At 39.9% G+C, this 21,047-nt stretch overlaps 1 protein-coding gene across 5 annotated transcripts; it reads left to right on the forward strand.

The window, feature by feature from the left end:
• Window positions 1-34: 34 nt before the first annotated feature.
• TMEM114 (transmembrane protein 114) lies at window positions 35-18,756 on the forward strand. 5 transcript variants are annotated; one of them, XM_052773285.1, is made up of 5 exons: window positions 35-311; window positions 1,438-1,518; window positions 11,399-11,536; window positions 14,226-14,465; window positions 16,968-18,756. In XM_052773285.1, the coding sequence occupies exons 1-4, from the start codon at window positions 128-130 to the stop codon at window positions 14,456-14,458; spliced, it is 636 nt and encodes a 211-aa protein (XP_052629245.1). In that variant the 5' UTR covers window positions 35-127; the 3' UTR covers window positions 14,459-14,465; window positions 16,968-18,756. The 5 variants fall into 5 exon arrangements, with proteins under 5 accessions (XP_052629245.1, XP_052629244.1, XP_052629247.1 ...); XM_052773286.1 differs by adding an exon at window positions 10,411-10,529 and having other exon boundaries at window positions 180-311; window positions 14,226-17,205; XM_052773284.1 differs by having other exon boundaries at window positions 14,226-17,205.
• The last annotated feature ends 2,291 nt before the right edge of the window (window positions 18,757-21,047 follow it).

Genomic DNA, 21,047 nt, shown 5'->3' on the forward strand with positions numbered 1-21,047 from the left:
GGCTACCTGCGGCGGGCCCCGCTGGCCCGGCCCGGCCCGGCGAGGCGAGGCGAGGCGAGGCCGCCGTGGAGGCGGCGCGGGCGCGACCGCCGGGTCTCGCTGAGGCGGGGCGGCGGCGGCCGGCGGGATGAAGGTCAACTTGGGCGTCCTCTCCCTCTTCGTGGCCCTGGTGGGAGCGTCAAGCTTCGTCTTCCTCGTGGTGGCCATCGCGACGGACTTCTGGTACATCATCGATGCCTCCAGGCTGGAGACGTCCCGTAACGGCACGGACGCCCTCAGCTCGCACTCGGGTCTGTGGCGGACCTGCCGCGGTGAGTGGCGCGGGGCGGGCGGGGAGCGCCGCGTCCCGTCCCACGCGTGTCCGGCAGGGCGGGGTGGGCGCGGGCTCTGACTCTTCCCGGCTGCGGGGGGCGGCGGCGGAGGGGGGGGGCAGCTCCGGCCTGTGGCAACGGAGGGGCCGCAGCAGGCGGTCGCGGTCGCGGTCGCGGTCGCTCCTTGTTCTGGCTGTACGCGCTCAGAAGAGCAGTCCGCTCCCCTGCAGCCGCCGGCAGTCCTTTGTCGAGTATCGACAAGAGATGACTTGCCGGAGGAGGCGTGGGGATAGCGAATTTTCGGCTACTGTAACCCAATTTTACATCGACTTTTAATTCAAACTAATTTAATAAACGTTAGCCATTTAGAAGGAGAGACGTCTTTTCATTTGGCTCGCGGGGAATTAAGGGGCGACAGCTCTGGGTTAAAGCCATTAAAATGGTAAATAATAATATCAAGAATATTAAACAATGTCTAGTTTACATACATAAGTAATATTAATATAAGTGATATCAATATAAATATTATTAGTTTGAAATGTATCTCTTTAAATAATATAAATAAAATTAACTTAATCCCATGCTAACTAAAGGTAAGTGACTAAAGACTCACCGGCTTCACCAAGTAATTGTACTGCATTTGATCTTGCTTGGTGTTTCACAGTTCTGGATTTTAATGAAAGATCCATAAATCCTACATGGATTTTACAGGATTTTTCCCCATTTAGTTTAACTTGTATGCCAGGCATATTACTTTTGGTTTTGATTCCACCGTTAAGAACAAGCAGTAAGTAGTGTTCATCATAGGCAAGAAAGGATGTTACTTCCAGTGGAGCAGGGGAGAAGGAGCAGGTTAAAGGCATTCTCCCCTTTGCTGTGCCCTGAGCCCCACTGAAATGAGCAGATGTTTCCCTCTTGACTTCAGTGGTCAGGCCCCATGGGAGCAGAAGCTGGCCAATGCTGGGTAGTGAAAATCCCCTCCTTTCCTTCCCTACCTAGGAATGACTGTTTTTAAAGCAGGTAATATTATATAAATTATATGTACATGCAAAAAGAAAAAAAAGAGGATGTACTGCAATAAGATATAGTGTAATTTTTTCTCATTGTTTTTTCCCTTCTCTATTAGTGAGGAGCGAATGTTACCCTTTGATAAATCCCTTCTGGCACGAGAATGCAAACATCACCGATTCACACAGACAGCTTTTGTGTGAGTAACTTTTATATTATTTCTATAGTTTCATCCACCCTTCCCTCCCTCCTTGTCCACTTACAAGTTCCCATTTCTGATTCGGAGGGGGGGCTCTCTGAGATAGTGTTTTGACTCTGCTTTTGTACAATATTTGTCACTGCAAGTGGTCTTTAAGTGGGATTGCTGTTGAAAATGACCATCTATTTGATGTCAAGTTCAGCTAATTTCTTCCACAGGAGCAAGATGTTTCTACCTGGAATGGCTCAGGAAGGTACACAATTATTAAAAATAAAAGGCAAAAATGTTCAAAATCTCCTCAAAAGAGTTTGATCACTGAAAGTGCTTGAGCACACATTTAAATTACTCTTTAAGACAGCTACTTATCTACCCTTTCAGTGAGATTCCTTGCACTGAAAAAAACCTTAAGTATGTGGGCATTTAAGAAAATAAATCAATGACTAAAAGGAGTGTTCAAAGTCTTTGTGTTCAAAAAGATTACATTAAGTTTCTAACTGCGTTGGTTAGTATTTGCTTCTTTTTCTTTAGATTCATTTGTCAATGACAGAATGTTTTCAGAAAGTCCAAACTAAACATTTTCAAATACTTTTAGGCTTCTCCTAAAAGATAATTTCGCTTCTTTGCATCATATGCTGCACAATGCTTTGCTCATACATTCTTGTATATGGGCTTGATTTTTTTTAATTTTGTATTTGCTTACCTCTCCTCTCTGACTCTGGCTGTTTTCCCCTTGCAAGCGGAATATATGCATTTGTCCTGTGTCTTAAAATGGTACTTTTCCCCTCAAAACTGGCCATTTCCCTGAGCAATCCTTCAGAAAGGCTTAGAGTGTCTTTAGTCTTTTGGAGCAGCATCTCATGATATAGCTAAAAGTGCAGCAGACACGGCAAAGTAAGCCTATAAGGTACTGATGCTAATGTAGCTGTGTTGCAACAGTAACTGGAAAGTTAAAGTAGGAATAAGATCCCAGTGGGCTACGGAAACAGCCATACAAATATATTGACAGGTTCAAGACTAACACCACAGATTGTCTCTGTGCTTTCAAATGGAAAGGTGCCATTTCTTTAATCTTCCTCACTTAAGACAGAGGGCCTTAGCTGCTTGATGTTGCTGAAAACTCTGAGGATCAGTGAAAATGATTGTCTGCTGGATCACTTAAGCCTTTGAGGGTTCAGAGTTAATCAAACCTAACTAGACTGATCACATTTTAGGTGTGCATTAAGGTGTGCACCTCAACTATTATATTGGGGATAGTCTAAGATTTCAGGATAAAATTATTAGCATTTCAAAAGTTGTGTTCATATTTGCAAAAGATATATCTGTAATTTTTGTCAGGTGAGGAGATTTTAGGTTACAGCTCTTCAATGAAAGCTGAATTCTGCAAAAACAAAAGCAGCGACTATACAGAGCTCTTTTGGTTATAAAAATGATGTTGGCTTGGAAACAAAGGACAGCTCTTTGGTAGTCATGGAGTGTAAGAAAATAGTGAATATGAGTAAAAATTGGATTCATAACAGTTTACAGAATCTTCAGAGCCTCAGAGAAATTTTTTATCTCTCACTCTCGTATCAAACACTATTTTTAGGTTCCTGGACAAAGACTTCAGGTCTGCAGAGACACTTGCAGATTTTATTATAAGCAGGTGTTGTCCGCCTAAAAATGATAAGAAATCAAAGATACTTTCATTGGAAGAACCTACTTGGTTTGATTAGAATGTCCTACCAAGTGAACTTTTTGATATTTTAGGTGTTCAGCTTCAATGCAGTTTCAGACCCACAGCAATAGCAGCTAAACATAGGAAGTGCCATGTCAGTACTTCTTACTTGTAGGAAATATAGATATTTCTAAGTGATGTCTAGGTTTGTTAAGTACTGAGATACTACCTTCTACTTCAGCCTTACACTTAAATATTTTCTGACTGTGGTCACTGAAGCATATTTAGGCAGATCAGGTTGAACATTCATCTTCATCTACAACACATTCTAACTAGAATTTTAGAAGACAATTCTGGGATCGTGGATTCCAGTGTAGTTACAGTAATTTCTTCATGTGTTGCTATATGGGGCAAACAGGCTAATTGCACAGCTTTAATCAGTTACTTCAGAAAATTATTTTTTGCTCTGTGTGTGCCTGTGCAGGTATCTGTGTGAGGCACATTCACATGGAATTGATCTCATTCTGTCTAGCTGTACACCCATATTTCTCACTGTTTGATTGGCAGAGTGAATTTCAGGAGCTCTGGCAACACCAAACGTGTTTCTTGCCGATTATTCCTAAAAAGATTTAGAAGGGCTGTCTCCTAATGCAGGCACTTAAGTAACACATCAGGAATCCTGTTCCCCATTCTTCAGAGTTCCCATACTCTTGCTGGCATGTCTTAACCAGACACAAGTGCCAAAAAAGATGGGAGAAAGCCTATAACTGAGTGCAAATTGCTGGGTCTAACTGGAAACAGAAGTGCTGGTCACTGCCAGAAGACAAACCCTTCATTAGAGAATGAAAAACCTTCACATTCCCTCCCTCCACATTTCCAATCTCTCTCCTATTCATCCCCAGCAGATTCCTTTTAGGCTTATTGCGTACTTCAAATACAGCTCCTGGCAAATTAAAAAAATTGGGTGTACAAGTTAAAGTTCTGTGCTGCCAGCAATATTACTCAGGCAATCACTCTAGGTCTTGTTAAGCCTGAGAGTATGATGTATTTTCACATCATAGGAATACTCTTGAGCAATTTTTCTAATGGATTAGGCACAAGCATGCTTTCTCCTGTACATTAAGCCTCCATTTCTTTTCTTACCACTCCCTCCAGCCGAATATATGGCGTATACCCTCTCTCTCCCTCAAACCCACAATGTATAACACATTTTCCTACTATAGATTGCATTATGGCATGGTTATGTATTTGTTTAAAATATCAGCTATTGTCTAAAAAATATACCGCTAGACTACCTACCACTAGCTTTTCTGAAATTTCTGCATTTTAAAAAAATTTTTTTTACTGGAGATGCATATTTTCCTCTGTCCTATACAGGATTAAAATGAAAGTGTCACTTTTCACAATTTAGACAGTTATTAAGGTCTCTTGGTGACCACTAGGATTAAAGATAGTCCTCTGAAAGTCACCTTTAAAACTGAAATCTGTCAGCAAAGTCACCCCAGATATCTTGTCTTGCCATGTGTTCTGTGCCAGCTATGAGAGACATGCAGAAAGAGCAACTTTTTTTCATGGTGAGCTGAATCCATCTCTCACTAAATGGTAGAAGAAGAATGTCACTCTGACTTGAAAGGAAGCTGCACCAGGAGTTCTGAGCAGCTTTGCCATTTTCCAGTAGAAGAAACATAACATTCAAAATCACATCTAAATGTTGAGGATCACATACAGAGAGGGGGAAGTTGGTGCGTAGAAGGAATGGCAGTATTTAATCTACTGAAAAATTTTCCCCAAGAGTTGCAGCTTTGTAAAATAATTTCTTTCAGAAAAAAAACCAACCCAAACCAAAACCCAACAAGTTACATTGGGAAAAGTTTAGTTACTCTTGGGCATTTTTGTAATATAGATGTTTTTCATTTGCCAAAGTCTATGTTGTTAATAATTAGTAAATCAGTATAGATTTAGCTAAAGACAACATCAGTGTAATCCCTGCAAAATGAACAATTTTGTAAAGAATTTTAATCAAAATCAGTTTGTACTCTGGACTTAGTTCAAGTACTTCTTTCAGGACAGATGAGCTGTCAAAAGAAGAAAGTAATGTGTTTGCTGGATACTAATGTATCCTGTCAAAACTCTTCTACTTTTTGGAAACTCAAGTAACCTGCTCCTATGTGTCTGAGTTATGGCTGGATAGTGACCCCTGCTTGGTAACATAAAAATTACTTGCATGTACATTCTGAACTAAATGTTACATGATTTGCTGATCCTAGAAAGCTGTGGCTAAGGTTTTTTCAAAGCATGGTGAAATTTTTTAAAATGTGGAGGGTTTTTTGTGTGACTTCCCCCCCTCCTCTTATAGTTTAAAACCAAATTGCCACAAAGCTTTTTTTTTTTCTTTTTTCTTTTGGCACACCTAAGCAACATCTATATGTGTTATTTGGCCAAAATGTAAGAGGCCATTTTGGTCCAAAAGTGCAAACAGATGCAAAATTACAAAACATAATTTTTCTTGAATCTTAGCTTTGCACCCCAAACTGGTGCGGGGTCCCATCTACACTGCAGAGCTGGGACTAGTGTTATGAAAAATAACGTGAGAGGAACTACTGTTATTTCTTAATGGCTGCCTGGTTTGCCCCTGACACACGAACCAGCTGTGTTAGGTACCTACAAGGTATGATTAAGCCTCTGACAATCCTGATTTTTTGTTAGTAATATGAACATCGTGGCCAGTGATTGATTTTCTGTTACAAGTCACTTTTTAGTGCTCTCCTCTATTCCTGAGCCATCCAGAGATGATCAGTTAATGGATGTGGTTTCCATTTATATATGGCTGGAAGAAAATGTTTTTCTTGTTATAAAACCAAGACTGGAGTGTGCAGCTGCCCATGCACAACTGCTTAAATTATTCTCCCCAGAGTATTTTTATTTTTTTCTTTTTTAGACATCAATATAGCTGGAACCATGAGATTGCAGGAAAGTTAGTGCTTCCTGTATGGAAACAAATCTTTGCAATAGGGGCAGTTACTGATACCTCAGTTTTTATAATGTAACAGCTGCCTTGGTTTCTTCATCAACAAAATTAGTTTAATAGTACAGTTAAACTAGACTGGATTTCCTTGCAGCATGTGGACCCTGTAACAGTCACTAACCAGCTGCTTTCACACTTCTCCCCACTCTTTATGGACCTGCTTCATTTTTACTGAGTTACATGTTTATAATGTTATAATCCCAGAATGCCTAATTCTCTGGCTCCCATTATATTTTTCCTGGGTGATTTACAGTTCTTCACAATTTTTTCCTTTTGGTTTTAAGTTATCAGAAGGAAGCAGCTAGGGCTGGAATACCTGGCAAGAGCCAGTTCAGAGGCCAAATGAAATAAGACCCAAATGATGTACATAGAAATTCTAATGTAATTGATACGGTAGGTGTATACCTAAATGGATCTGCTTTGTTTCTGAGCAACAGTGCAGTGGTCCTTCAGAGAGGTTCCAGTGAACATTTGCTTTGGTACTTACAGTAGATATTACAATAAATATATACAGAAATCTGAGATAACTTTAGCATCAATGCAGTTGAGACCTAATGAGTGACAACTTCTGATGAATGTTCTCATTTTCAAATTAATTGGTATCATAGCCATAGAATGTGAACCACAGTGTATCACTTACTTTTATCATTCTACCCATTCCTAGTATCGAAGGTTTTCGTCAGTGCGCACCTATACCGAGTCTAGCATAATTTTATTTCTACTGTCTATAATTTGTCCTCCAGTTTAGCTCAGAGACTTGTTACGTAAGAAGAGCACAAAGCCAAAATGTGTAACACAAAGTCCAGAGCTTAGCAAATTATCCTGGGGTACGCTAACCCTGTGAGCTCTCCTCCAGCATCATCTTTTCTCTACTGAAGAGGAAGGAATCCAGGCCTTCGTGTCCCTGGGGTTCAAGCCCAGAAGTCTCACATTTAGACACAGACAGCAGTTCTTTTCTGTTGCCTGTTGTTTCTCTAAGTTGTTTCCTTCCTTGCAAGCAGGTCAGGCTGTCTCAGTGCACTGTTTCTTCCTGGCTTTGCCAAGTCTTTCCAGAGCAGACCCACTGGTTTTAGCTACTGCCAGCATTCTGTTTCAGCTAGAGTCTTTTGTCTTTCTAACTGGCTATTTAGTTACTGTTGGGGAAGATAAACAGGTCCTTAATTAAGCTCTTCTGAGCTGCTGCCATTTGGAGTATTTCTGATGATTTCTAGAGACTATTTGCTATTATAAGCTGTGCAAACAAAACCAATGTTAGTTTGAAACAATTAAGCTCCAGCATGTTAACAGGAGACGATTAACAAAACTGCTAGACCTGCAGTTGGTTACTTTTGACACCATTCAATTTTTCTAGTTCATTCCACAGATTTCTGTTACAAACAACCCGTCAACAACTGTGTTAGGTGGTAATTTAGAAATGTCTGCCAAATTCACAGATCTGGACACACACTGCAGATGTCAGTCTTATAGACATTTGGTCAGACCTCTAGTTAAAACAGCTTTGGCTAGCTGATGTAAAACTTCATTAACTCGGATCAAGCAATTAAAGTATTTTTTGCTACAAAAAACTGGAGTGTTTTTTAAATGTTCATCAGTCTGTTTCAGTATTTTCAAGATTAAACTATTGAGGCTTTCATGTTGGACTGACAGGGAACTCAGGTGTTGAGAAATAAATGTGGGAAACTGAATTCTGTTTTATAAGAAATTGCACATACCTCCTCTTGTGCAAAATGCTTAGGTTGGTTTTGTTTCAATACTAGATTAATTTCATCAGATTGAAGACATATGTATAATAATGCATAAATATGTATTTCAACACAACCTAAAAAACACTAAAATTACAGCAAAATTAATGTTTTAACTTCTTTTACAGATGATTATTGAAGACAGAAACACAGTAAAGATATTTTAAGTCATGTCCTTCTATAAACTAATTCTGTCCCTCTAATCAAGCAATATAATGACATAATATCATATGCCAGATGGCATGAATTCAGATTCCTGAGTGGTTTCCATGGCAGCATTTTAGAATAAGTTTCCCAGGCAGTTGCAGATTTCATAGAAGAAGGACAAATGGGTATTAGGTATTGAACTAGAACACTGGAGGTGATAAAAGTGCTGTTTAACCAAATACAATTCATCAAATATTTGATTTTAAAAAAGCTGCAGTTGATTCATGTGAAATGTGATCCCAGCTGTGTGTAGGAAAAGTAAGGCTCTGTCACAGTGGGATTGTGGGTTTCAGCTGAGATATCCCTAAAACCTATATTTTCACTGAAGAGGGCATAAAAATCAGAGTTATCCTGATGTTGCATGCAACTGTCACAGATCATTAATGTAATCTATGACACTCCCCAGGAGAATACTCTGGTATGGATTTGTTTTCCCTTGGCTTCAAAAGGTTATATTCAGAGCCTTACCGTCTTCATCCGCGCTTGTCCTGGCTAAGGTTACAGTCCTAGCTGCCGTAGCTGAAATCACACCATGAAAAAGAAAGTCAAAGAAATAGCAACTGTTAGTGCTACTGTCCTGAGGTATAGTTTATTAACAGCAACTTTGACTCATGAGGGACACCTGGAAAATCACAAAGCACAGGCCCAGTGATGAGCTTGTTTATGTTTCTTCCCTCCCAGCAAAGCCAGGTCTGAGGACAGAGTTGCACCCTTCTTACATTCATACTTTTAAAATGTTAATTGCATCAGATTTTACCCCCTCAAGGCCTTTTCACCTCTTACATGCATGTTGTGGTTTAACCCCAGTCTGGTAACTAAGCACCACGCAGCCACTCACTCACTCCCCCTCCAACCCAGTGGGATGGGGGAGAGAATTGGCAAAAAAAAGGTAAAACTCGTGGGTTGAGATTAGAACGGTTTAGTAGAACAGAAAGGAAGAAACTAATAGTGATAATAACAACAATAATAAAATGGCAATAATAATAAAAGGATTGGAATATACAAAACAAGTGATGCACAATGCAATTGCTCACCACTCACCAACCAATACCCAGTTATTTCCCGAGCAGCGATCCCCCCAGGCCAACTCCCCCCAGTTTATATACTGGGCATGACATCACATGGTATGGAATAGCCCTTTGGCCAGTTTGGGTCAGCTGTCCTGGCTGTGTCCCCTCCCAACTTCTTGTGCACCTCCAGCCTTCTTGCTGGCTGGGCATGAGAAGCTGAAAAATGCTTGACTTAGTCTAAACACTACTTAGCAACAACTGGAAACATCAGTGTGTTACCAACATTCTTCTCATACTGAACCCAAAACATAACAGTATACCAGCTACTAGAAAGAAAATTAACTCTATCCCAGCTGAAACCAGGACAATGCAAGACTAAATCTAAGAGGACACATGGATGTCAAAATGATGGGGAATCAAAATCAGACCTAATACACTCAGGAAGCACAAACGGGGAGAAGACTAGCCTGTTCCTGCTGCCCCTCTAGAATATGAAAACTAAATTGTGTGCCAAATCTCTATTCTGTCACATCATGTCACATCACATCCCTGACAACCAATTCTAACTCCTGACCTAAGTTCCATGGCTATTTCTCCTCTTGGTATTCAACTAAGATTTGCAAACAGTTTTGACATACTGGTTTATACACAGGAGGCTGAAGATTGATTTGACTGTTAGCGTCTGAGAATTGCTATAGGTTTGGGTTTCTTAGACAGCAACAGCAGCCATGGCCAGTTTTGCTGAAGGAAAGCCGAGGCAGTATGCTCAGATTTAGAAACAAGGAGAGAAAGTGCTCCCTTCCATGCAGAATGCTGAATTCATGCTTTCCGAGCATCAGCTGATCCTGATGTGGGCATATGTGGGACTAAATATGAGAATATAATACCAGTGTAAATAAACAGCAATGGAAGAACGATGGGCCCACCTCCCAAAACTTTTTCCTTGTGAGCATGTTCTGTACTACACGTAACAAATAATTATGTCTTCAAACCACATTCCACTCAATTAAAGAAATTAAGTGTCTGCCTTGATCCCATGCAGGCTTTTCCTAATCTTCCAAGGTTCCAGAACTGAATAGAAACATGTACACGATTGTGTCTTATCTTTATAATGGTATTGAAGAGGATAAGCTGGATCCTTAGCCAGTGACGGGTGGAGTACCTCCAATTCAGTGGGCAGTTACAGTGACTTAAAAAAATTGATTACCTGATCACATACAAACCGTGATCTCTTAACTGACTCCTTTTCCTTAGGAACCAGCTAATGGTGTATTGTTGTTCCTCTGTGAAATTAAATGAGACACTGAAGCCTAGAGCCCTTCAGAAAATGGATTTGAAGTTTTCCTTTCTCAGTAACTCTGCGCTTCACGCTGGTATGAAATAAATTGATACTGGAAGCTGGAATTACTTTTTTTTGGTTATTATTCTAGAAAAGGTTGGGTTGAATGTTGTGGATAGATTGCATGAGAGGGAACAATGACACAAAGATGGTTTATGATGGAAAAAACAGTGTGATATGCAAAAATATATAGCAACCCTCTGTTTACACAGCTATTAAAATGTTATAGGGATCAAGAAAGACTAATGTAAAACATTTAGCATGGGAGGAAGCAACCAGGATGGGTTAATGTACTTAGTGAAGCTGCTGTAGGAAACAATGACAGACACAGAATTAGTGCTGGATGGGAAAATTTACCTCTAGTTGGTGGTCAGCTGCAACAAAGGAAAAGGTCAACAATTTGCTAGATCAGTTCAGCAGAGGACATGTGACAGAAAAGAAAGAGTTTAACCAAAGCATCTGCTGGATCCCACCACCCAAACAGAACAATGCCACTCACTGTGATCTGTATGATTCAGATAACCAGGGCTACTTTTTATTAAGGTTGTCAGTGACTACCTGATACACAATGTTTGACCTGTTATCCAGCTAGGCTTAATATCTGAAACAGTTTAATTGCTTAAATATATCCATGTAGACATATCCTTTTTGTTTGTGGTCTCTGTTTGAAACACAGGCTGTGATCGTGTGAAGGGCTTGCTTTGTATGTTACATTTTTCTCCATACCATATATTTGTCCTGCCAGCTTAAACTGAAAACCCAAGAGATTGTCCAACTCCTTGTCTGTGTAGCACGGAATAAGGCTGTGAGACTGATCAGGGGCCCTGCACTCAATAATTATTAGTACATCCAATGACACCATAATAAAATATTAAAATATTAACATTCTTCATTTTTCTTCAGACATGCATGGAACATTTGTCATCCTGATGCCCCTCAGCCTGATATTGATGATTTTTGGAGGAATGACTGGATTCATCAGTATTCTTGCCAGGGCCTACCTACTGCTTCTAATGACGGGACTGCTTTTTCTTTTTGGAGGTACTATATCAAACTCCTGGCTTAACTGTTGTAAATAATAAGAGATTATATCTGGGAAACATCACTTTATCTTCCGGGCGAAAAAAGCTAAGCAAGAATTTGCTTTCAGAATAATGCTGGTGTTCATTCACTTGGTGTCTGCTCAGCTCCTGACGGGATTCTGGAATAGAAAGCTGCCCCTTAAGAGTCACGAAAGGCAAATAATCACACACAACCATACATCCTTGTGGAGTGACTCATACTTTGAACACTATGTGTTTCCTGTGCCCATTAACGCAAAAGATTCAATACCTTCTCAGCACAGTGCCCGAATTCTTTACAGACAGGGTAATGGAGTAACGGAGAGGTGACTTTGGAATTAGTAAAGCATAGGGTTCGATAGCCTTGCACAGATCTTGCAACTGTTAAGAAAACTGATATTTTTTCAAAGGCATTTGCACTGAGTTCCTGAAAAGGGTCTTGCTAGGCATTCCTGCGTTAGCTTCACTGCTAGTTTTGAACTACAGTGGTGTCCCTAAACTGTGGGTAACAAAAGGAAACCACAAAGAGTTATTTTAGTTGGAGTGTAACATTTCAATTTGAAGCTAGTAAAATTCTTTTACATTTTGTTTTCTATTATTTTTGCTGTAACCAAAACCTCTGTGTTTTGGAAAGTAATTTATGAATTAAAACTAAAAACATTCTGTCAAAGTAGAAAAACTGGGTTTAAATCCATCTCCCTTTTCTTCTCCAAATACATTTTCAGTACTGTTTCACAACGTAACTTGAAACAGAAATTTTCCCCAACAGAAAGGGGGATCATCAGTATTGGCTCTCATCACCTGATTATACAGTTCTGTTGCTAAGAAGAGAATGCTAGGAGATGGCTGGAAACAAATGCTGCTGTCTCAAAGTCTTGACTGACCTTTTTAGTCTGAAATGCTCTTACAAAGACCAACCATCCCCCATTACAAAAAAACCCCCTAAGTTCTGTTTCCTTAGAACATCAGAAAGCTGTATTCACTAAAAAGGCTTAGAGCTATTTGAAAACTACTCCAAATAGTAAGTGAAAGATGAAAAAGCTGTGAAGTGCAAAGCATGATTATCCCACCGAGGAGTGGGTTACTGCGCCTTTCTTGGGGTTGCAAAGAGGGATAGGAAACACAAAGACAGTATTAGGAGAAGGGTGCTTGAATGTGTTCTAAAGATGCAACTAGTGCTGTTTCCCAGGACAGTGTGAACAGAACTGCAGGGTGGCCTTTGGTGTGAGACCAGACCCTTCTCTCGATCAGATGGTATTGTTCAGCTGTTTCAGCTGCACCAAGGCTTGATGCATATAACGGGCATGCAGTTTTATAGGATATTCCAGTTCATGGAGTCCGGTATTGATTAGATAGTTCTGTCTCAGCAGAAAGAAATATTTTATGATGCAATTCCGGAGACCTGAGTTTTTTGGAAAATAGCAGAACTGATATGTTCCACATCCCAGGACTTGCTATACGCTTTCCCATTTTTTTGAAATATGGCCACATTTAAGGGGGATCAGAGAACTTGGCATACCTTGTTGAAAATGTCAACAGAACAGTCATTTCCATTTCTGCTGACAAAAGGTATAAAGTGATTCTTTCCCCCCCCTTGCAGAGGACTAGGATAAGGTACAGGCATCACAGCATGGTTAAAGTGAGGAATATGAGTATGAATTTTGACTGTTGGATAACCCAATACTCTTCCGTCTTGGTTTGCCTGTACTCAAGTCTTTCTGGCAAAAATGCCATCTAGACTTACACTGTCATTTAACAGAAAGCCAGACCAAAATTTTTCTCCCTCAGAATTAGATAAGACACTATCTTGTCCTACAAGTGTCCTGTATCTACTTTCCCTGGGCTACAGTCCTTTAATCCAGGGCCTTTCTATCGCATCTTTCCTGCCACTGATCCAGTGAAGATATGACTTTAGTTAATATATGTCCTTTGAGTGACATAGACACCAGGCCCAGGATGTAGCATGTACTTGTGCTAGATGTGCCATTCCCTAAGTTTGCTAGCTTCTGTACAGTCCTTTCATTCTGAAAACATCTGGCTTTTTGTTTGAGTGTCTTTATGAATTTATTTTTAGTCTGCTCTAAGGATGTCTTTGGCTTAATTATTTGGAAGTGATGAATAGTCACGACTCCACAACATTTGGTGGGAGGTGACAGTAAAGACCAACACATTTACACTGAACACTCAAAACTTACGATACTCAAAATTAGAAAACAGCCTAAATTCAGGTCACTGAGCTGAAATGCAAGAATCTCTGTCTCCATGGGCTTTCTTGCATAGAGGTATACAACTGTATGTGGTGCACAGCAGTGAGAAATCAGGATGCATTATAATACAGTATTGAAAACAGAGCTGTACATGCATTAGATATCTGTAAAAGACATGACGAGATTTTTATTGTGGGAGGCTTGCTGTTATACATTTTGATTCAGTATTTAACAGTGAGAACACAGTAAACTCAATGGACAGAAATAACCCTCCCTTTGCTTCCCTCTCACCCTTCCCCCCAAAACCGCCTCAACTAGATTTCAAAGGTAAACAGAGCCTAACTGGTAATCTGGCCTGGGTAGATAGGAAGGAGTGGCAAAGAAGCCCTAAGAGGTATCCAATTAATTATTTTTAATTTCTGCAGTGAATGCTAACTAGCTGAATATGTTTTTCTTTCCCAGCTCTTGTTACACTTACTGGGATCAGTGTCTATATTGCATATTCAGCTGCTGCCTTCGAAGAAGCTGTCTGCCTCCTGAGGAGTAAGGATCTCCTGGTAGAAATCGACATCAGGTTTGGCTGGTCACTGGCACTAGTCTGGATCTCCTTTGTCGCAGAAGTGCTCACTGGGGCTGTGTTTCTCCTGGCAGCAAGAGTTGTGGGTCTGAAACGGCGACGTGAACAGACATTATGAACAACAGGTATTGCAACAACAGAACCCTGCAGAACCTAGAAATGTGGATTGCTGGGTCCATCTGGTCACTAGGGGTAATAAAAGTGGCAAGGCTGTGACTGAGTATCTTGTCAGCTGCTGTAAAGCCTTTTCCTCACAGTTAGCTACAAAACATGAAGATTCTGATAAATCAGTAAAACATTTCAAGTGTTGTCAATAAGAAAACCCTTGTGACTTTAGAGGAAAGTACATTGCAGTGTTAGTGTTTCCAAAATAATTTCAGCTGGCAGCTCATAAGACATCTCCATTCATGCTTAGAACAAGGCGGATTTCTTGCTTGCTTTTCCCTTTTCTGCTGTTCCAGCAAAGTGCCTCAGAGTGCCTTGCAGGCCAGTATGCACGGTCCACTTGGCTTTTGGTTTCTCCTCTGAGACTCCTAATAAGTATGCCCAGGATTCCAGTCATGTTGGCAGCCTCTACCAGCAGACCTACTCTGAGATGGCTACTTTGTGGTAGGTAGTGTGATCTTCCTGCTGCCTTTGGAGGACCATAGGGATATATGATGTCTATACACCTGAACCCAGGGAACAAGTGTGAGGCGTAAATATCCTCAGTTAATATTGCATACTTAACATTATTTTGTTGCACAAAATAAAATCAAAAATAAAGATCAAGAATAGGAAGAAATGCAGACTATTTGGAGAACTTCAGTGATAATCCGGAGTACTAGGGCATGGCTAGGACACCTAGTGAGGTGAATATTAATCTTTACTCTGGTGTACACCTTCCATATTGGATCTTTCTTTTCCCTCATGTCTCCCCAAAGAGGCCATCCTCGCTCCTGTACCACAATCACACTATTTTTTTGTGACAACACACAAAAATGGGATGACTTGAGAAACCAGAGAACCCCAGAAGCCTAATCCATGTCAGCTATGTCTAAGGAGAGGTACAGCATCATGTTCTCTTTCCTAAAATCATTACTTATAGGGTGAAAACGAAGAAATTAGTAATTTTCTAAAAATTAGCTTTGGTGCTGTGATAAAATGAAAGGATATAGGGCCTAGATACTGTGAATGACTTGGTATTAGTTATCCAGCAGATGGTAGTGACTATGATGGTAAAGTTCTCAAGTGCAGTGCAATGGTAAGTGTACTGCAAGAGAAAGATACAGCTGCTTTTCCAGATGTTTTAATAACTACTGTAGCCAGCCCCAATCTGTCAGATGGTCAGGCTACATATTTACCTCTTTCAGCTTAGTAGTAGCTGCTTTTTCAATTCTGTAATGCAGAAGATGTATCTGATGCATTTCTCAGTTTTTCTTAGTAATTTTGATGATGCTTCCTTTTCATGAGATTTGTGCACATGTTTTGTGCTAGAATATGTTTAACTTGTGCTGAAAACTGCTGAGTAAAGCTGAGCACACAGGATACCTGAATTTCATCTCAGATGCCAAGAAATCTGGTTTTTCTTTATTAGTTTTTCCTCTGGGTAATATCATTTAAGAGAAAATTTACTTCAGTGCCCACTGAAGCTAATGAAGAAATTTTCCTGACTGCTGTGGTTTTGAATAAAGACTTGAATGTGTTAACAGTTCCACTACATTTCTGTTAGTTCATGTATTTCTGGAGGACTTCAGCATATTATAGTTCAAGACTGTGACTCAGGAGCTGTGTCAGCAAGGCGCACTGTGTCATTGGGCAAGTCCATTGTACTTTCTCCAGTAGTGCAAAGGGCATCATTTACCTACCTCTGTTAAATATCAGAACAATTTTATCATTGTGTCTCGTGTTAAAGATTGCACATTTACTCTTACCGAGCTCAGCTCTAATCTAGTCCCACAGTACCAATTACTTTACAAAAAATAGTGGCAGGGAGCTTCCAAGAGCTTACAGTCTTTGGAGATACAAGGAAACATTATTACTACCATGCTGTGAATGGAGAACTGAGGCAGAAAAACTGTCCAAGGTCACATGAAACCCGAGCTGCTGAATCCCAGTCTAAGACCTTAGTTGGCAGACCTTGCTTGTTATCAGAATGAAATAAGGCTAGAAGTCCTGAATAGACTGAGCAGTAGAAATTCTGTGAATAGCCAATACAATTTTGTAATTCTCACTTGCTCCCACATTGGTTTTCACATATTTTCCATGTTGCCTTATGTTGGGACTGTGTAATTGTGTCATTTTACAAGTTAAAGCGTACCAAATCAACTTTATAAGAAAAGTAAGAAAAAAATCCTTTGTAGCCAAAATTCCGTATGCTTAAGTGAATTATGTAAAATGTAATATTTCTATTTTTTGGTGCTGGTGAAGCTATTTATAATACAATTTGTATGATGTTACTCAGACATTACTGTAAGCTGTAACAGTAAAATATCATCTGAGGGGTTTTTTGAGTATTTATTACAGATGTTATTTTACAGTGGTTTTGGATGTTGTAAAATTAAATAAAATGACATCTCAGAGCTGGGAATTATTTACTAAGACGTGGAAGAACCAATACATGTATTTTTCTTTAACTTTTTCTGCAGATCTATTCTACAGTTTATATGATGCTTTTGAAGTGCCTGTGTCACATGTGGTAGGTATTTATAAGATACTTAGGCAGCTACAATAAAAAATACTCTAGTGATCAAATGTAATTAGAAAGCCAATGAATCTGTTATTGAATTACAGCAATTCTCATTTCCATGGCTTTCCTAAATTTCTCATTCTGGCTTCCTGCAATATCTGGCACAATGGTAATAAAGAGTATCTTCTGCTCCTGAATATTTGTATAACCCCTGAATTTCTCTGAAATTCCTTCTCAATACAAAGAAAAAAAGATGGTTTGGAATAGTCAAATAAGCCTTGAACATTTTTAAGAATTAACTAGAAAGAGAAAACATCCAGGAAAGGACTTTATGTAATTTGATACAAGTGACCTTATCGGCTTCTTCCTCTTACTGAAACTAATGTTTATTTAATACTCAGTTCTTTGCTGTATTTTCCCCAAAATGTGTTACTGAGATGAGGACACTGTCTGTTCCCATTACTTTCTGGTGAATTGCAAACTCATAGGTAATTAGCCACATTTACAGTGAAGAAAACAAGATGTACTGAGCAGAGCAGTACTGTTTGAGCAGGTAGAGTGCACAGAGCTACTGGCCAATACTAGTCACTAATTTAAAGGCTTCCTCAAGAGTTGGCAGAGAAGGATAGGGGACGTCAAAGAAATCCTTGAGGGTGAAAAAACTGCAGATATACAAGACATTTAGAGGAGATGCTGGTGAATATAATGTAGACGTGAAACCACAAGGATTCAGTCTGGGTCTGTGCTGTTCCTGAGCTGGCTCTTGCAGAGCAGCTTGGATGTCTCTGTATAGTCGCCTCTGATGACCAAGGGGACATTATTGTTTCAGACACAGCTTCAGTTAAAGTAGCTTCATACATTTGCTGATCCCTGAGCCAAAGCCAATAGACCTGACTGACTCTATGCAGACACATGTGATTCATAATGTCCTCCTTCCAAATTTAAAAGGATGGTAGGTTGGAGACCAAACAGGACATGCTCTGTCCATGCCTGATGGGTCAGCACTGGGGGAGGGCCAGAATATGCCCAGAACCTCTCCACAAAGGTGACCACAGCAAGGCACGGAGTGCCTGCCCACTGAAGCTGTTAAGGAAAACTGGAACTGGCCCATGAGACAGATCCAAAAGACTTAGATTTTTCCCAAGTTTGATTGACATCTTGGGATCTCAAGTAATCTTGGCCTCCAATTTTATCACTTGTTTTGCATTGTTTTGCAAATGAAATGGTCTCAACTATTTAAAACTGAAAAACAAAATCTGAAGAAATCTAAGCTTTCATAAATACAGATATCCTTTTCTCTGGTTCATTTTGTAAATGCCTTGCAGCAAAGCAGTTCATGGTTAGCCAAGTTATATCAGTAAAAAACACATGTCCCTTGGCCTCCTGACTGTCATTTTCATATTAACAGACTAAATTGCCCCAGCTCAGGACCAAAAAGTTTAGAATGAATGCTCTGGCTTTGTACTAGAGAATCAAACTGTCCCCAGAATTGGTATAACCATGCTCAAGAGAGACTCCCCTGTGCCTCAGTACTCCCAGTTTGTTTGCTAAGTGGGCACAGTTGTTAGCCCAGCAATTGCAAATTCACAGGAAATTTGGTCAGATGTTCTTGGAGACCAGACAAAACTACCCTGAAGGCCAGGTTCAACCCCCAGAGTTTCAGCCGTCCCTGGTTTAGGTTACAGGTCTTTAACTACTGGATTGCATTCTAGTTATGTTACAAAAAATTGGATCTTTTTGCTCTTACTGCTGTTTTACTGTAATAGCGTTCTCCTATGTTTTACACATCGGCTTTAACCCTAACTAGGCTCTCAAACTTTTCCCTCCTTTTTTGCCAGTCCTTTCAGCAGCCATATCACTGTCACATTCAGTCTTTGGATGCATATTAGCAGTGGCAGTATATACTGGGTCACATCCCGCTTTGGCATTTGTATTGCTAGTAATCCTAGTTTGAATGCTCTGACTTGAGAGACCTTTTCTGTTTTATAATTGTTTGCACAGAAACAGTGGTCTCTACTGACATCTCATGGCTACACTAAGCAGTTGACTGTATTTGGAAAGAAACCCTTTCCATATATACCATTTTTTGTACGGTTTGAAGAGCAGAGGATACTGTCATGCTCACTAGGCTGTAGCTCCTGTATTTTATAGCCCAGAGAATCTCATCTAGAAACTGCTGAATCTGAGTCAATAACATATCCCAGCTACTGCCCATCTTAAGTTAAAATGTCAGGTGATGGGAAATGTACTGTTAACCTTCCCTGTTTTTTAAAAAGGTTAATCACATAACATTCTTAAAGGTTTTACTGCTTCTGTTCTTAGGAGATAGATGCTATAGCCATTCCATTGATGGTTATGTTTTGATTAGATCAACCAGTATTGGTTTTTGTTTACATTTGTGGCATAAATGTCAAAACTATTAAGCTGAAACTAATCAAATTGAATATCTGAGGATGTAAATAATAAGAAAAAAATAAATAACTTTATATCCTGGCTTATTTTCTGAATATGACAGACTGTCTAAGAATTAAACAATTGAACAGGACAGACTTCAGGATCAGTCCAGAAAATTTAAGAAGGTTTCTGCAGGAAACAGCATGCTACATTTTTCTGTGGCTCTTAATTTCTTTACCGTGTCTCAATAAAAACATTTTTTCCTACAAAGTCAGGAAGCTCTGCTCTCAGTATGAGCTGAGCAACTTCAGCGAGATTCACCAAGACATTGTTGAATTGTGAAACTATGCAACAACTGTCAAATAGAAAAGACCAACTCTAACCTCTCACATTTATTAGTTTCTGGGAACTGTGGCAGCATTGTCCACTCCAGATCTACGAATTTACCTCTGCATAGACTACTCAGATACATCTGTAATTCTTCCAAGCCAAATTACTAGGGTAGACGCATCTCCTGTAAAAAGAAGTTCTTTGCAGTGGTGCAGGATCGAGTTGCTAGACTTATATGTAGGATGAACACTGTTTGGGGATAGTTCTTTCATCGCTGAACTATAGTCCCCAAACAGATGAACAGCAGTTGGCTAACAATCTGCAGGTATGTGGAGTCAGGAAAGGAAGGAAGGGATGCAACACCATACCCCACTGTAACTAAAGTGGCATTGACAGACTGAAATCTCTTGTTACGCGTGACCTAGTTTCTCATGCTATTACCTAAGAAAACCCATCTTTGTGATCTTACAGGAACCTTTCAGGTTCCATCACCATTGAGGACAAGGCACTATAGTTAGTACTTGTAAAACCATCAGAAAGGAAGGAATATGGGACTGTAAGTAGGCAAGTTATCATCAGTTAATGAATTACTGCTTATCAGCCAAGCTGTTACAACTGAATGTATTCATACTCTCAAGTCATCTCCCACCACTCTTGAGAATTAAAATGCATTTATTCAGAACACCACCTCTACAGCCTGGTCCCATTTGCATGATGGTTTAAGCTGTTGGGTTTAATATTTCATTTGGAGCAGACCAGAGCTGATGAGCAGTGAAGTATTAAAAAGTAGCATCTTAGTCCTTGTGATAGTCTGCCTATACCACTCATTTCAAAGCTAGCTGAAAGACTGCTTGGTTGGGGTTGGAGGGATGGTAGGCAGTTCCCCAAAGAGCTTTTGGCTCATTATTTTACTGTTTTCATTTTTGCCAAGGACAAGGCAAACACTTGTCATGGAAGGCTGGGATTCTCTCAGTGTAATGCTCCCTAGGTGTTGAAAAGAATTTGTCTGCCAGTAGCTGAACAGCATTTGCTAATGGCTTATGCTTCTGGACAACACATCTGGCTGCTGAAGGAGCTAACATATTTCTCCATCCAACCTGGCCTTCTCAAATATTTATAAGCTAATGTTGTATGTAATGCCTGCAGCATACAGAGAGACTGAACTGAATTGCACTGTGGAGGAGTCTCTATTTCCACAGCCTTTTGGAGTTGGCTGCATCAGCACTGTGAAAACCCTTTGGCATCATAAACCTTTTATTGCCATAGCTCCCACTTGACTAGTATTATACAGTGAAGCATTTAATTATGCAAAAAA

This window comes from Harpia harpyja, chromosome 21 (assembly GCF_026419915.1).
Source record: "Harpia harpyja isolate bHarHar1 chromosome 21, bHarHar1 primary haplotype, whole genome shotgun sequence".
NCBI classification, from domain to species: Eukaryota; Metazoa; Chordata; class Aves; order Accipitriformes; family Accipitridae; genus Harpia; species Harpia harpyja.

Bases quoted from the DNA above. Each gene is read 5' to 3' on its own strand.
- TMEM114 (XM_052773285.1), top strand. From the start codon at position 128: ATGAAGGTCAACTTGGGCGTCCTCTCCCTCTTCGTGGCCCTGGTGGGA. The intron at 1,519-11,398 runs GTGAGTAACTTT...ATTTTTCTTCAG, and splicing joins TTCACACAGACAGCTTTTGT to ACATGCATGGAACATTTGTC. The intron at 11,537-14,225 runs GTACTATATCAA...TTTCTTTCCCAG, and splicing joins ACTGCTTTTTCTTTTTGGAG to CTCTTGTTACACTTACTGGG.